The 14,132-nt window shown below is 47.4% G+C and overlaps 2 protein-coding genes across 9 annotated transcripts in view; both read left to right on the forward strand.

Annotated features, from left to right (window-relative positions):
• The window catches only part of Tango2 (transport and golgi organization 2 homolog), a 37,703-nt gene extending 30,975 nt beyond the window's left edge, over positions 1 to 6,728 (forward strand). For all 7 annotated transcript variants that reach the window (XM_015500438.2, XM_048785167.1, XM_015500437.2 and 4 more), the window contains 3 exons: positions 3,492 to 3,645; positions 4,846 to 4,950; positions 5,622 to 6,728. In XM_015500438.2, the coding sequence (XP_015355924.1) occupies positions 3,492 to 3,645; positions 4,846 to 4,950; positions 5,622 to 5,742 (380 nt within the window). In that variant the 3' untranslated portion in view covers positions 5,743 to 6,728. The remainder of the gene's footprint in view (positions 1 to 3,491; positions 3,646 to 4,845; positions 4,951 to 5,621) is intronic.
• Positions 6,729 to 12,111: 5,383 nt separating this feature from the next.
• The window catches only part of Dgcr8 (DGCR8 microprocessor complex subunit), a 36,902-nt gene continuing 34,881 nt past the window's right edge, over positions 12,112 to 14,132 (forward strand). For both annotated transcript variants that reach the window (XR_007341277.1, XM_015500441.2), the window contains exon 1: positions 12,112 to 12,260. The gene's annotated coding sequence lies outside the window, so the exon portion shown is untranslated. The remainder of the gene's footprint in view (positions 12,261 to 14,132) is intronic.

Raw genomic sequence — 14,132 nt, forward strand, 5'->3', positions numbered from 1 at the left:
ATGGGTTTTAGTAAATGCACAAAATTACTCAACTGTCACTATGTCTAATCCCAGAATCTTTTCATCATATCCCAAAGAAAGTCTCACATTCATTAGCACATACTCCCCCTTTCCTCTTGCTTCCCAGCCCCTGGCAACCTTTTATTTTTCTCTTTGATACTAGAGATTGAATCCAGGGGAGACTCTACCACAGAACTACAACCCCAGTCCTTTTTATTTTTTATTTTGAGACAGAGTCTCATTAAGTTGCCCTGATTGGCCTCAAACTTGAGATCATCTTGCCTCAGCCTCCTGAGTCACTGGGATTACAGGTGTGGGCTACCGTGTCTGTACCTTGGCAACTTTTTCTTTTTGGTGCTGGGTATTGAAATCAGGGGCGTCAACCACTGAAATACATCCCCCCTATTTTGTATTTTATTTAGAAATAGGGTCTCACTGAGTTGCATAGCACCTCGCTGTTGCTGAGGCTGGCTTTGAACTCACAATCTTCCTGCCTCAGCCTCCCTAGCTGTGGGATTATAGGCGTGTGCCACTGCGCCCAGCTCCTGGCAACTTTTAATCTGCTGTCTCTATGGACTTGCTCATTATGAACATTTCATACAGATGGAATCATGTACTGTGTGGTCTTGGGAACTGACTTCTGAATTCTTTCGCTTAGCTTAATGTTTTCAATATTCATCTTGTAGCCTGAATCAGCTTGTTCTTTTTTTAAAAATATTTTTTTTTAGTTGCAGTTGGACACAATACCTTTATTTTATTTATTTGTTTGTATGTGGTGTTGAAGATTGAACCTAGGGCCTTGCATGTGTTAGGCGAGCGCTCTACTGCTGAGCCACAAGTCCATCCCTTGTTGATTCTTTTTAAGGCTGAGTAATACTCTGTGGTTATATATTTTGTTTCTCCATTCAGCCATTAATGAATACTTTCGGCTATTATGAATAATGCTGCCATGAACATTTATTAAAAGTTTTTGTGTGGACATGTTTTCACCTCGCTTGTGGTGAAACAGTACAGACACACATAAAAACACCTAGGAGTAGAATGGCTGGATCATATGGTAACTTTGTTAGCCTTTTGAGGAACTTCCAAATTATTTTCCAAAGCATCTGCACCATTTTACATTTTTTTGTTGTTAATATGTTTTAGTTGTAGATAGACACAATACCTTTATTTTATTTATTTTTATGTGGTGCTGAGGATTGAACCCAGGGCCTCGCTCTTGCTAGGTGAGCGCTCTACTGCTGAGCTACAACCCCAGCCTCCCATTTTACATTTCTAACAGCAGTGTACAAGGGTCTCAGTTTCTCTGAATCCTCACCAATCCTTGTTATTTATTTATTTTTGCAGTGGGGGAGGGGTGGGTACTGGGACTGAATCCAGGCCTTGTGCTTGCTAAGCACATGTACCAATGAGCTACATTCCCCAGTCTTCTGTCTTTGGGTGTGTGCATATGATGCTGGGAATTGAACCCATGGCTTCTACATATTAGGCAAGTGTTCTACTGCTATGTTACATTCCAACTCTATCCTCTATCTTTTAGATTGTAGCTATCTTAATGGGTATGAAGGGGCATCTTCTTGTGATTTTTATTACGTTTGTCTGGTGGCTATGGATGTTGAACATATTTTCATGTACTTGTTAGCCACTTTTTCTGCCAAGAAATGTTTATTCAGGTCTTTGCTCATTTTAAAATTTGGTTCTCTGCCCAGTGTGGTAGTGCATGCCTATAATCCCAGTAACTCAGGAGGTTGAGGCAGGAGGATCCCAAGTTCAAAGCCCAGCAACTTAGTGAGGCCCTAATCTAGTGAGACCCTGTCTCAAAATAAAAAAATAAAAAGGGCTGAGGATGTGGCTTAATGGTTAAGTGGCCTGGGTTCAATCCTCAGAATTAATGAATAGGTTTTCTTTTATATATATATATATATATATATATATTTTAGTTGCAGATGGACACACAATATCTTTTATTTATTTTTACATGGTGCTGAGGATTGAGCCCAGTGCCTCACACATGCGAGGCAAGCGCTTTATCACTGAGCTACAGCCCCAGCCCTAGGTTTTCTTTTTGAGTTGTAGGATTTCTTTATTCTACCAATGCAACAAGAGATCTGATTTGCAAAAATTCTTCCCCATTTCATGGATTTTCTTTTTTTACTTTCTTGGTTTCTTTTGAAGCACAAAGTTCTAAGTTTGGATGAAGCCCCCTATTTTTTTCTTCTGTTGTTTATGTTTTTGCTGTCTTATTTAATAAGTCATTGCCTGATCTAAGGTTATGAAGCTTTCCTCTCATGTTTTCTTCTAAGGGTTTATAGTTGTAGCTCTTTCATTTATGTCTTTGGTCCAATTTGAGTTAGTTTTGTGAACAATGTCAGGTGGGATCAAACTCCAGTCTTTGCCTGTGGCTTCCTAATTTCCTAGCACCAATATTAAATTGTCTTCCCAGTTGTTCCTGAAGGAAAAAAACCACAATGACATCAGGGACTGGCAACTTGACTATGGGGGCTCCAGCAGAGTCCAGGGCAATCTTCCTGGACTTGACTGGAACTGGAGCTGCTTCAGACTCTGCTTCCTTGGTGCCTCATCCAGGATGCAGAGCTGTGTGCTACTTGGCCACCTGGACCTCTGGAGAAGCAGCTCTAAGGGGTCTCTCCCCTCAAATGTGTGTCCTTCACTTTTATGACATGAGAAACCCTTTCTCTTTTGGTCACACCTTCTGTCCACTTTAGAACTTCCTTGTTCTGAGAAACTGCAGCTCAGAGTCCTTGCAATGAGTCCACCTGCTCCCTTAGCAGGAACCCAGTCAGTATACAGAGGTGGGCTCTGTATAATGGATATGTATACTGTCTGTGTGTCCACTGGCTAGGACTTCCTATCTCCTCATGAGTCAGGACCTATCATGGTGGGTACCCTCCTGCCCTTGGGTTGGTGGTTGTCCCACCCTTGATTTTTGCAGATAACCCTCATACCATACCTTAGAAATGGATGCCTATTAGAGTTCAAGTTTTTTATTTCATATTAGTCCGTCCATCTTGTCCCCTAGATATCTGTACTTTGTGGAATCTTGAGGTTGCCACTTGCCTCTGCCCTGCCTTGGGTTCTGTACCACTTACCATAGATATGGATCAGGTATGAGCCTAGAGAGTGCCAAAGTGATGCAGTCTGGTTCAATTTTGCTGTCACCTGCTATACCCCTGCCATTTTGTTATTTGGGGGGACACCAGGGATGTTTAACCACTGAGCCACATTCCCAGCCCTTTTATTTTGAGATAAGTTCTTACTAAGTTGCTTAGGGCCTCACTAAATTGCTGAGGCTGGCTTTGAACTGGGGGTCTTCCTGACTCATCCTCTTGAGTTGCTGGGATTACAGGCGTGTGCCACCACACTCAGCTATCCCTAACATCTTGTGTTGGGTGGACCAGTAGGTGTCAGAAGTTTACCTTGAAATCACATAGCTGGACCTCTGTATGGCTAAGCTGGTCTCTTCCCTGCAGGGACCTATGGACTGAGCAATGCATTGCTGGAGACACCCTGGAGGAAGCTGTGCTTTGGCAAGAAGCTCTTCCTAGAGGTTGTGGAGCAGAGCCATGTGCTCCCCAAGGATACTCTTGTTAACCAGCTCCTGGATGTGCTCAACAATGAGGAGGCGTAAGTGGGCAGATTCTTCTGGGGTGACCACTCAGGCTTTGAGGCAAAGAAGAAGGCAGGCTCTGCTACTCTAAAGGCCTATGAAAGTAACCAGGTCTGGCTTCTAACTGCAGGAAACCTGAAAAATATGCTGTCCTTGGCCCCTCTGCTACTCCTCCGCTGTTCTCCTTGATTTCTGGTAGGGTCCTTTGATGATGAGAGATGGGGAAGTCAGGGTCATGTGGGCTGGGAGGCTCAGTGCTCATAGAGATCTGATGCAGGCTGGCCTGAGGCCAGAGCAGCTAGAGGTTCTCTTCTGTGTGAGAGGGGATATAGATAGAGCTTCCCACATGCTGTCTTTCTAGTGACTTTGGGGTTGAGCACTGGGCACAGGCATGCCTATTCCTGGGGGCAGAGGAGCTCCCCCACCATCTTCCTTGCCCATAGGCCTCTGCACAAGGCACCCTCAGATACTGGACACCTAGGGCTTAGCTGTCCCAGCAGGGATCCTGGTGCTCATCAACCTGGATTTTGTTCTGAGTGTAGTCCCATATGTCCCTCCCACTGCCACACATACCATTTCCTGCCTAGACAACCCAGCATTCACTTGTGTACCCTGTTGGTCTCACTTCCCCCAGTGGACCCTCAGAGGACACCTCATAGTCTGTCTCCCGTTCTTTTCTCCCTGCCCTCCCACAACTGCCTCAAGGCCTCTGAACCATAACATTACCCTTTAGCCTCAGCATCACCACTCCCTTGGGGGAGCTGTGCTGGCCTAGCCCTCTGCTCAGCTCTAAGACCACAGTCATTAGTCAGTGTGTCATCCTGGACAGAGCCATGATAGGCCCTGGCTGTTCTTATTGATTGCTGTAGCTCTAGTACCCCTTGTGGTGGCTGGCAAGTCTCAATGCTTGAGTGGACTCCTGTTATGAAAAGCTGCTTGCAAAGGCTCTTCTAGGGACAGTAAGAGAATATATATGCTATCTGGCTGCCTGGGTTTCAGTGATGGAGTCATAAATAGATGAGTAGACAAAGATGTGAGGCATTGAGCATGAAAGGGAATAAACCAACACTTGTGGTTCTCCCCAGTTGCTTTCCAAGCCCAGGGAGCTCATTAGGAACCTGAAAGCTGTTAGCACTTTAGGTTAGTCCAGCTGACCATCCAGGACCATGGACAGGCAGCAGAGGGAATGATGACCTTTTTCCCCTCTGTCCTTCCAGACAGCTGCCAGACCCAGCCATTGAAGACCAGGGCCAGGAATATGTGCAGCCCATACTGAGCAAGTATGCAGCTGTATGTGTGCGCTGCCCCAACTATGGAACCAGGTATGGAGGGGCTGGGGGTACCAGGTGCATCACCTTCCTACCCTAGTCTCCCACTTCCCAGGCTGGAGGAAGGATAAAGAAACTGAGCTTCCTTATGTTCCATAGCTAGCTAGGACCAGGCTATTTCCCTAACTGAGTAAATTCAAAGCCTTTGCCCTGTATAGACTGGGCTACAGGGGCAAGCAGACTCCACAGTTAAGGGCCATGCATAACATAAATGAGCATCAATTCCCAGGGGCTCTGTAGATCAGGGCTTGAGATCCCCCAGTCTTCAGCTGTCTTCTAGATGGGGCCATTGGGCTGCCCCCTTGGGGTCAGGCCCCCTTAGGGCCACCCTGTGAAAGTTTTGGGCAGGCAGGTGGGGCTCTTCCTGCAGAGGGAAGGCAGGGAAGGCTGGGGGTGTTTCAGACTAGAGGTGACAGGACTCACCCAGTGTGGGCATGCAGGCTTGGTCAGGAGGCCCAGATGCCTCTGACAAGCTTCTCTGTATCCTCAAGACTGGGATTGCTACTCATTTGTGACCTACCACAAAGCTGGAACCAAGTGCCCAGCACAGACCCCACACTTGGTGAATCTGCCTCTTCCTGCCTCCTGCCTCAGGTCTGGCACCAGCTGTGCCTCTGACAGGTAGGACTGGAGCCTTGGGATACAGGGTGAACACTGTTTTTCAGAACCAACACCATCATCCTTGTGGACGCAGATGGTCACGTGACCTTCACCGAGCGCAGCATGCTGAACAAGGACCCCTCCTGCTGGGAGACCAACACCTACGAGTTCATGTTACAGAGCTAATCCCCCACTGCTGGATATGGCCAGCAGGCTCTGGAGGTCCTGCCTTGAAGGCCAGTGTGGACAGCAACCTTCCATGACCATACTACACTGCTTGTGACTTGGCCAACATTCTCAGAGATGTCTAATTTGTTTGTTACCTATTCTTGTGTTGTATCCAGCTCAGGGTCTGCCTTTATGCCAATGGGGAGTGAGAGATTCTGATGCCAGGTCTAGGACAGAACCAGGTGTACCATATGTGTGTGACTATACTTGGGTCTACCTTGTCCACATGTAAAGGCACACATACACATGTAGGGCACATGCTCACACACATACACACCCCCATGTGCAGAGGCACACACATGCACACAAAATTGCATGTGTATACATATTTGAACACATACTCAAGAGTATACACACACATGTGCATGCCAAGCAGGCAGAAGAGAACCTTTTACCTTATACTTGTAGCCAATGGCTCTTTGCTCTGGTCAAATGTCAGGAGTAGGCATTTATTTAAATGGTGCCTTAAATGGTGTTTAAGTGGTGCATAGGGCACCACTGTGCTTTACTTCCCAACAACCATACCTGTTCCTGAGAGGATATGGGCCATATTTGCAATCATATACAAGGAGGACCAGAGAAAAACTCACTTTTACAATAGAAGCTCAGCCTCATTAGAGATCCAGTGGTTCTCCATATGCCAGAGAGTCCTGTGTGCATTGGACAGTCTTGAATGAGAGATGTGGCCCCACATATGCTGGGTGGTCTTTTGTGCACCAAGGGTCCTGTATGGTCAGGTCCATGGTGCAGGATGGTTGTGTGTGTTCCAGGGGCTTTCAGGCCACTACTTACCAGGTGGGTGTTATGGGTTCTGGGAAGGCCCATCTCAGCAAGGGAACTTAGCTAGTCCTTGCTGTCTCCCTTCTTGGTACATCAAACTTTACAGGAATCTGAACTTGAATGTGAGCTGTTGATAATAAAGCTTTGAAGTTGTGGTGAGTAAATGGGTTTCAAGATCCTTCCTTTGTGTGATGGTGGTGACAGGAACTCCTGTGGTGGTACCAATACCCATACGAGGCTCTTTCTGCCTCCTTTTGTCACAACCTCCTCAACACTGTAATGGAGGCCTCTGGGTCAGGCTATCTGTCTATGGGTAGAGGCCAGGGTGCAAGAGACCCACTCATATATATGGGACCCAGGTGCTGATTACTGGATGAGTTACCTACCACCAGGGATTCGTTAGGAGGAGCCCTTGGAGGGAGAGGCATGGAAATGGTGGAGTTGAGGGCCAGAGGACAAATAGAGTCAGCCTCAGCCATGGCACTGGGGAGGTAAAGTCTCAAGCACTGGCCATGCATAAGTCCCACATATCAATTGCTTAGCTCCATGCTTCCTTTTGCCTTTGGAGTTGACCTGACTTGGCCTTCTCAGAGCAATGAGTTTAGAGTGGATGTGGACCTGCGCTGCGTATCCCAGCCTGGGTATGACAAATTGCTAGTCCATCTGGGAATGAGTAGGGGCCCAGCTTCCCTCTTCCTGTCTCCTCCATGCCCCTGGGTCTGAGGCCCTCCATGGCTCACTTTAAACTCAGAAGAATAGTGGTTAAGCCAGGCCAGGCTTAAAGGGGGCTTCCAGTGGTGACAAAATACATGTCTAGGCCAAAGATCTCAAGACCCATGTGTCTGGCAGTCAAGGCTCCCAACCAGCCCCACTGCCAACATTCTCCATGTGCCTCAGTGGGTTGTCCCCTGTCTTGTACCCATGTTCTATGCCAGCACTTCCCCCCAGCCAGGTACACTGCTCTCATGCAGAGCCTCCCTATCTAGAACCTCCCTGTTCATCTCTGTCCTAGAGACTGGGTCTGCCCAGGGAAAGCTTTTTAAACACTTGTCATGAACCCCTCTGCCCCCAGCCTACCCAGGGCTCCCCAATAGCCTAGACCTTCTGAGGAAAGGGCAGATGTAGATTCTATTGTTATGGGTTGAGTTCTGCCCCCAACTCCCCTGCCCCCCCCCCAAAAAAAAAAAATTCTAACTCCACTATCTAGAATGTGACTATTGGGAGATAACGTCTTTCCATATATAATCAAGATAAAATTAGGCTGGGTCCTAATCCAAAGTGACTGTTGTCCTTATCTGAAAAGAAATTTGGATACCGCATACAGTGCATGAAGTTCTGCTATACCAGAATAAGCAGGGAGTATACCAGAAGCTGAGAGAAAGACCTGGATCATAGCTTCCTTAGAGTGTTCAGAGAGAGTATAGATCTGCTGCCTCTTCATCTCAGACTTCCAACCTCCAGAGCTGTGAGACAACAGATTATTATTTAAGCCATTCTGTCATATTTTGTCATGTCAGCCATAGCAGACTAAAATAACTGTGATCCTTACTTTGTAGGTGGAGAAATAGGTTTGAGGCTTAAAGGGGGCTTCTTAATAGTCCTCTACTTAATAGTCCTCCACTTCCCAGAGAGGTGGGAAGGCACAGCCATGAGGCCAGGATGGACAGGACAAGGACTGGTGGCACCTCAGGGGGCACATACCTCTGTAGGCTAATGGCCAACCCACAAAGTTCTCACCACAATGCCTTGCACCCCTCTCACCTTCACTTTATGTGCCCAGGCCCTTTCCATTTCTCATAGTCATAATTCTTGCCTGAGGGGCTTTACATTCACTATCCCCTGTGCCTGAAAAATCCCTCTTGTAGACATCCAAACCATGCCATCCTTTACTTTCCACAGGTCTTTGCTGAAGTCTCTGGGGGTGGGGGGAAGGTACAGGTACCTGTTTACAGTTAGTTGTATTTTTTTTTTTTTTGGTATCTTAGACACCAGGTATAGCTCAGTGATAGATTGCTTGCATCGCATGTACAAGGTCTAAGTTCAATCCAGCACTGTAAAAATAAATAAAGTTGCAATTTTCCCTGTTAGTTCCTGCTCTGTTTTCCTGTATGGCAATCAGCATTGCCTGATGTACATATTTTGATCGTTTTCTTGTGTGTCTCTTCATTAGAACTAGTGCTTCATGGAGGCAAGGGCCTTTCTTGCTTATTGTTGTATCTTGATGCCTAGGCTAGATAGACATTCAAACTAAGGATAACAGCACTTTTGCTTTCCAAGCCTCCTTCTATTTAGATTAACTCCTTGAAGTAAAGTTCTTGTACTGTTAGAAGTATACAGGGGCCATTGGAAGCCAATGTCTTCTAGAAGTGTTTTGGACATGCCCAGATAGGTAGACCATGGCACGGCATAGCTAGTCTCCTGCACTTGTCATCAGACGTATCTGACTTGAGTCTCCAACATGGGTCCTCTTCTCTCAGGCAAATGTTACTTGTCCCCTTCTTGGATACCCCTTCCCTCATGAGTTACTTCTGCCCCCTGCCCCCTAAATGGCCAAGTTGAAGAATAGATGTGGAGGTTAGAGGTATGGGGCTGACCTTTGTAGAGGTGGGTCTATGAAAGAACATGGCCAGCCCATGAATGAAGCATGGCCTTGAGTCTCATCCCGCAGGCCTGGGCTCTGGCCTTCCACCACAGACTTCCCAAGACCATATCTTTTTGTCTTATCTGCTAGCAGGTGGCATTGCCAAGGCCCTCGAACAGAAACATGGCTCATGGGTGAACCAGATTGAGGTGAAAGAATCCTCTCCTAGCCTGGGACGGAGCTTCCAGTCAATGGGTCTTTGTGACTATGATGCCAGTTCCTATGTTGGGAGTTCCCCCAGTTGGTTCCAGGTTGTATGGGAAGCTGAAAGTGTGTAATCCTGAGGTCTCAAGTCTTATTGGGACATTTTGGACTCAACAACCTACCAGGTGTGGGAGGTTGCTATGATTGATGGCAGTGTGCAGAGTTCCCAAGGGCTTTGGCTGGCCTAGCCACAGGGAGGCTTGTGTGCCCTGGCTGAGTCCAGCAGCTAGACCCTCACAGTAGGATGGTTCCTGCTATGAGATGCTAGATGCTGAGAGAGGCAGGTAGAGAGGGAAAGTCCTAAGCAGGGCTCCAGCTTCATCACCTCGATACCACCTTCCTCCATTTTCTTTCTTTCTTTCTTTCTTTTTTTTTTTTTTTTGTGTGTGTGTGTTTGTGTACTGAGGATTGAACCCAGGAGTGTTTAACCACTGAGCCACACACTCAGCCCTATTTATTTATTTTTATTTTAAAGACAAAGTCTCCCTAAGTTGCTTAGGGCCTCACTAATTTGCTGAGCCTGGCTTTGAACTTGAAATGCTCCTACTTCAGCCTCCTAAGTTGCTAGGATTATAGGCATGCACCTGGCTCCTTAACCTTTTTCACATAAAAATTATTTCAACTTAATAAAACAACTAAAAAGTAAAGAATTCCATTATCTTTCATTCAGTTTCTCAAAATGTTAAAATAGCACCAAACCACAGTAAAATGATTATAACCAGGAAACTAACATTGACACTGTTAAAAGATGATTCAGTGATACTCATTAAATCATGGTAAGGAAGACTATTCAGGATCATCACCATAGTTTGGGACCACCACAGTAGGATCTTCCAATGGGAAGGATACAACTCTGAATACAGCCTGGACAAGTGGAAGTTTGTCTCTAAGGAGCAGAGTAGGGGGTCACTGAATGGAAAATTGCTGAGAGAAAATATAGGGATGTAGGGGGATTTCAGCAATCTAACAGGATTCTTGCTAAAGGCAGGCCAGGTGATCAGTCACCACCTGGAGGATGGTGAAGATCCTGATCAGATATAAAAAACTGGGGGAAGAGGGTGCTTGCCAGATTAACTTAGCAGAGTCCTTAGCAAAAACTGGAAGAACACAAATGGGCTTCGGAGAAGGTTCAGAAGCCTGACTAAAGTTTGGCCAAGTGAAGAATCTTTCAATAGAATAGAATTAACTAATCAATAGACTTTATTTGAATTTTACCACTTATCCCACTATATCCATTTTCTGAGCCGGGATCCTATTTAGGATCTGGATTTCACATTGCACTTAGTTGTGTCTCTTAATTGAAGATGACTCCTCAATCTGTCTTTGATTTGAATCATCTTAACACTTTGAAAAAAGTGCTTGCTGGTAATTTTACAGAATGCTCCTAATTTGGGGTTTGTCTGATCTTTCTTCATTCAAGTTTTGCTTTTGGGCAGAAATACCTACAAGTGAATCTATTCCCTTTTCAGGAGACCCACAATATATCTGTCCCCCTTCATTTAAAAAAAATATTTTTTTATTTGTAGATGGACACCATAGCCCTATTTTATTTATTTATTTTTATGTGGTGCTAAGTATCAAACCCAGCGCCTCACACATGCTAAGGCAAGCGCTCCACCACTGAGCCACAAACCCAGCCCCTCCCCACTTCATTTCTTTTGAGGTATAAATAATAAACACCGCAACATCCATATTTAAAGTGTACAGCTTGCTAATGCTAAATTTGGAGGTGCTGGTGATCTTGATGAATTGCTTAAGGTGGCGCCTTCCCAGATTTTCTTTCTCCCTGCAAAGCTACTGTTTCCCCTCTTGTAATTACTGGAATATCTAGGGGAGAGAAAATTTGCAACTGTGTTAAAAAACAAAACCAAAACCAAAAACCTGGGAGTGTAGCTCTGTGTTACAACAGCAGGCTTAGCACAGGAGAGGCTTTCAATTCTAGCTTCAGCACCAAAAACATTAAAAACAAAACCTTGTGGCTGGAGATACAGCTCAATGGTAAAACACTTGCCTAGCAAACCGGCGACCCTCGGATTGATCCCCAGTAGGACAAGAAGAGAGAACCTATTTCTCATTTTCCGCACATATACCATATTTTTAGCACCTGATTTTCGTATCCAGCAACAATGATAGAAGAGCCTGCCAATGGTCAATCATCATCCCTTCTATATATATTGGCGGAGTACTAATCTAGGGAAGAGCTGTCCCTTCTCTATTTCTATCCTCCCTCTTTTTACGGTTCCAGATATAGTATTAGCAAATGGAAAACTGACAGACAGTTGAGCTTACTTGATTTTTAAGAAGTGATTGTTTGCTTTTAATTGGCGACTGTACGGTGCCTAAGTGTGCACGGCCTCTTACACACTGCCCACATTGGAGGCGGCCAGCTGGCTGCTATGTTTCCGAGTACCCGGCGCTCCTGTTCCCGTCGCCCGCAATAATTCCCGCGCTCCCTTCCTCCCGGCATCCCCCATGCTTGCCTTCCCGGCGCTCCCCGCGGCCGCTGCCCCTCCCGGGCGGTGACCGTTAGTACAGCCTCAGTCTCTGCCTCGGCGCCTGGTCCCGCCTGCGCAGTCGAACTATTGGGCCGCGCGCTCAGACCGCGCGCGCCACTCGCCTTGGATTGGCAGCCTCTGCAGCCGGCTTCGCGGCTCCTCCAATGCTGGGTAACCGCACGAGGGGATTGGCCACGCGCCTCAGAGGCCCGCCCTCCGCTCCGCCGGCGCGGCAGGCGGGTCCCGCAGACCGGAGGGTTTGGGTGGCCTTTTCAGATGGCGGCGGCGGCGGGGCGGTGAGGGTCTCTCTGCTGTGGTTGGGCTGCGGGCGGCTCCAGCAGGCCACCGCGCCGCAGGTAGGTGCGGGGCGCTAGGGGCGCCCCGCGTGTGGACGGGCGGGCGCTGCGGCCTGCGCGAGGGCGCGCCCTTCTGTCTCTCCCTCCTCCCCCCAGGCTGAGGCCTGGTTCCCGGGCTCGGGGCGGGGCGGAGGGCTCGAGGCGGGCTGGGCCCACAAGGAGACCCGGCCTTTGTGAAGCAACATGGCCGTGGGCAGCGGAGGTAGCCGAGAGCTCGCGGCGGGCGCCAAGGCCGGGGCTAGAGCTGGATACGGGGCTCGGGCCCAGGCGTCGCAGACTCTCCTTGTCTGTATGTCTGGGTAAAGAGCCTCCTTGTCTGGTGGCCCCAAAGCCGTATCATCGCCCTAAGGCGGGATCGATGTGGACTGGACCTTATCTGCTTTAACAGAGTTTGGGAAATCTGAGAAATCAAGTCTTCACCAAATGCTCTTGGATTATTGTGTAGATAATCAGATTGTGGTTTTATTGTAACAATGAACGTGGTAGAAATAAATGGAAAGTGGCAACCTGTTGACAGCGGTATCTGTCAGGTATCATCCAATGGACTTAGGTTTCTCATGGTAGGAATTTGATTTTGCCATTTTGCATGCCTGCATGTACCTTGTTACCTGATGCACAGCAGTTCCAACTAGTGCCGTCGACTCTTGGAGATTACTAGGCAGGGGTCCTCCATTTTTTGGCCACAGACTGGACTCCCAGTCGTGGGAGTGGCCCAGACCGTTTTTTTGCAAGGCTCCACTCACTGAAGGGAGTGAATGGCTAGTCTGGGATGCCGATTTAGTACAGCTTGTGAGTATAGGATATGAGGCCCATTGGAGGATGACAAAAGGAATGGATGAGGTCATAATGCTCCTGGGTCGGGTGGGAGGCTGCAGCAGGAGAGGCATGAGTGGAGGGTTGCAACCACAGCAGGGACACTACAGCTGGTGCTTCCATGTCAGTCCACCAAGTGGACTCCAGGGAAAGGTGCTTTTCAAGTGTGTTGGGTTTTTTACAGCTGTGCAGGAGTTTAGGGATCCTGCTATGGGTCTGTTGCTGGCTCACAGTCCAAATTACAAGGCAAGGTTTGTGTCTATGTGTTGAGTCTGCTCAGGCAGCAGTGAGGCCGGAGCGCCGTTCTTAGAGCCCTGCATGGCCAGGCATGGTCTGGAGCACTTTCTAGGGGTGGTTTTATAGTCCCATGGTAATCTTGGGGTGGGAAATCTGATTTTGACTGGATTGCCGAGTTTTGGACTTTTGTTGTTGCTTGCTCCCCCCATGTGATCTCATCCAGCCTCCTGGCTTTTTTTTTTTTTTTTTGGGTACCAGGGATTGAACTCAGGGGGAATAGACGACTGAGCCACATCCTTAGCCCTATTTTCTATTTTATTTAGACGCAGGGTCTCACTGAGTTGCTTAGCTCCTCACTATTGCTGAGGCTGGCTTTGAACTCACCATCCTCCTGTCTTAGCCTCCTGAGCCGCTGGGATTACCATGCGTGCCACCACACCTGGCCAGCCTCCTGGGTTTAATGCCAACTTTCCTTGACATCTTCCATGTCTCCATCTTTAGCCCTGTCCTCCTTTCTAGGTGCCTCTTCTTATTATCACATTACTTTAATGCCAAGTAGCTGTGTTCAAACCAAACTCCAGTCTTCATCAACATCGAAATGATGCTCCTCATACCTTTCTTTCATTTATTTTTCTTTCTTTCTTTTATTTTTTTGGTACTGGGGATTGAACTCAGGGCACTCGACCACTCAGCCACATCTCCAGCCCTATTTTGTATTTTATTTAGAAACAGCGACTTACTGAGTTGCTTAGCGACTCGCTTTTGCTGAGGCTGGCTTTGAAATCTTGATCCTCCTTTCTCAGCCTCCCCAGCTGCTGGGAT

This window comes from Marmota marmota, unplaced genomic scaffold (assembly GCF_001458135.2).
Source record: "Marmota marmota marmota unplaced genomic scaffold, marMar, whole genome shotgun sequence".
NCBI classification, from domain to species: Eukaryota; Metazoa; Chordata; class Mammalia; order Rodentia; family Sciuridae; genus Marmota; species Marmota marmota.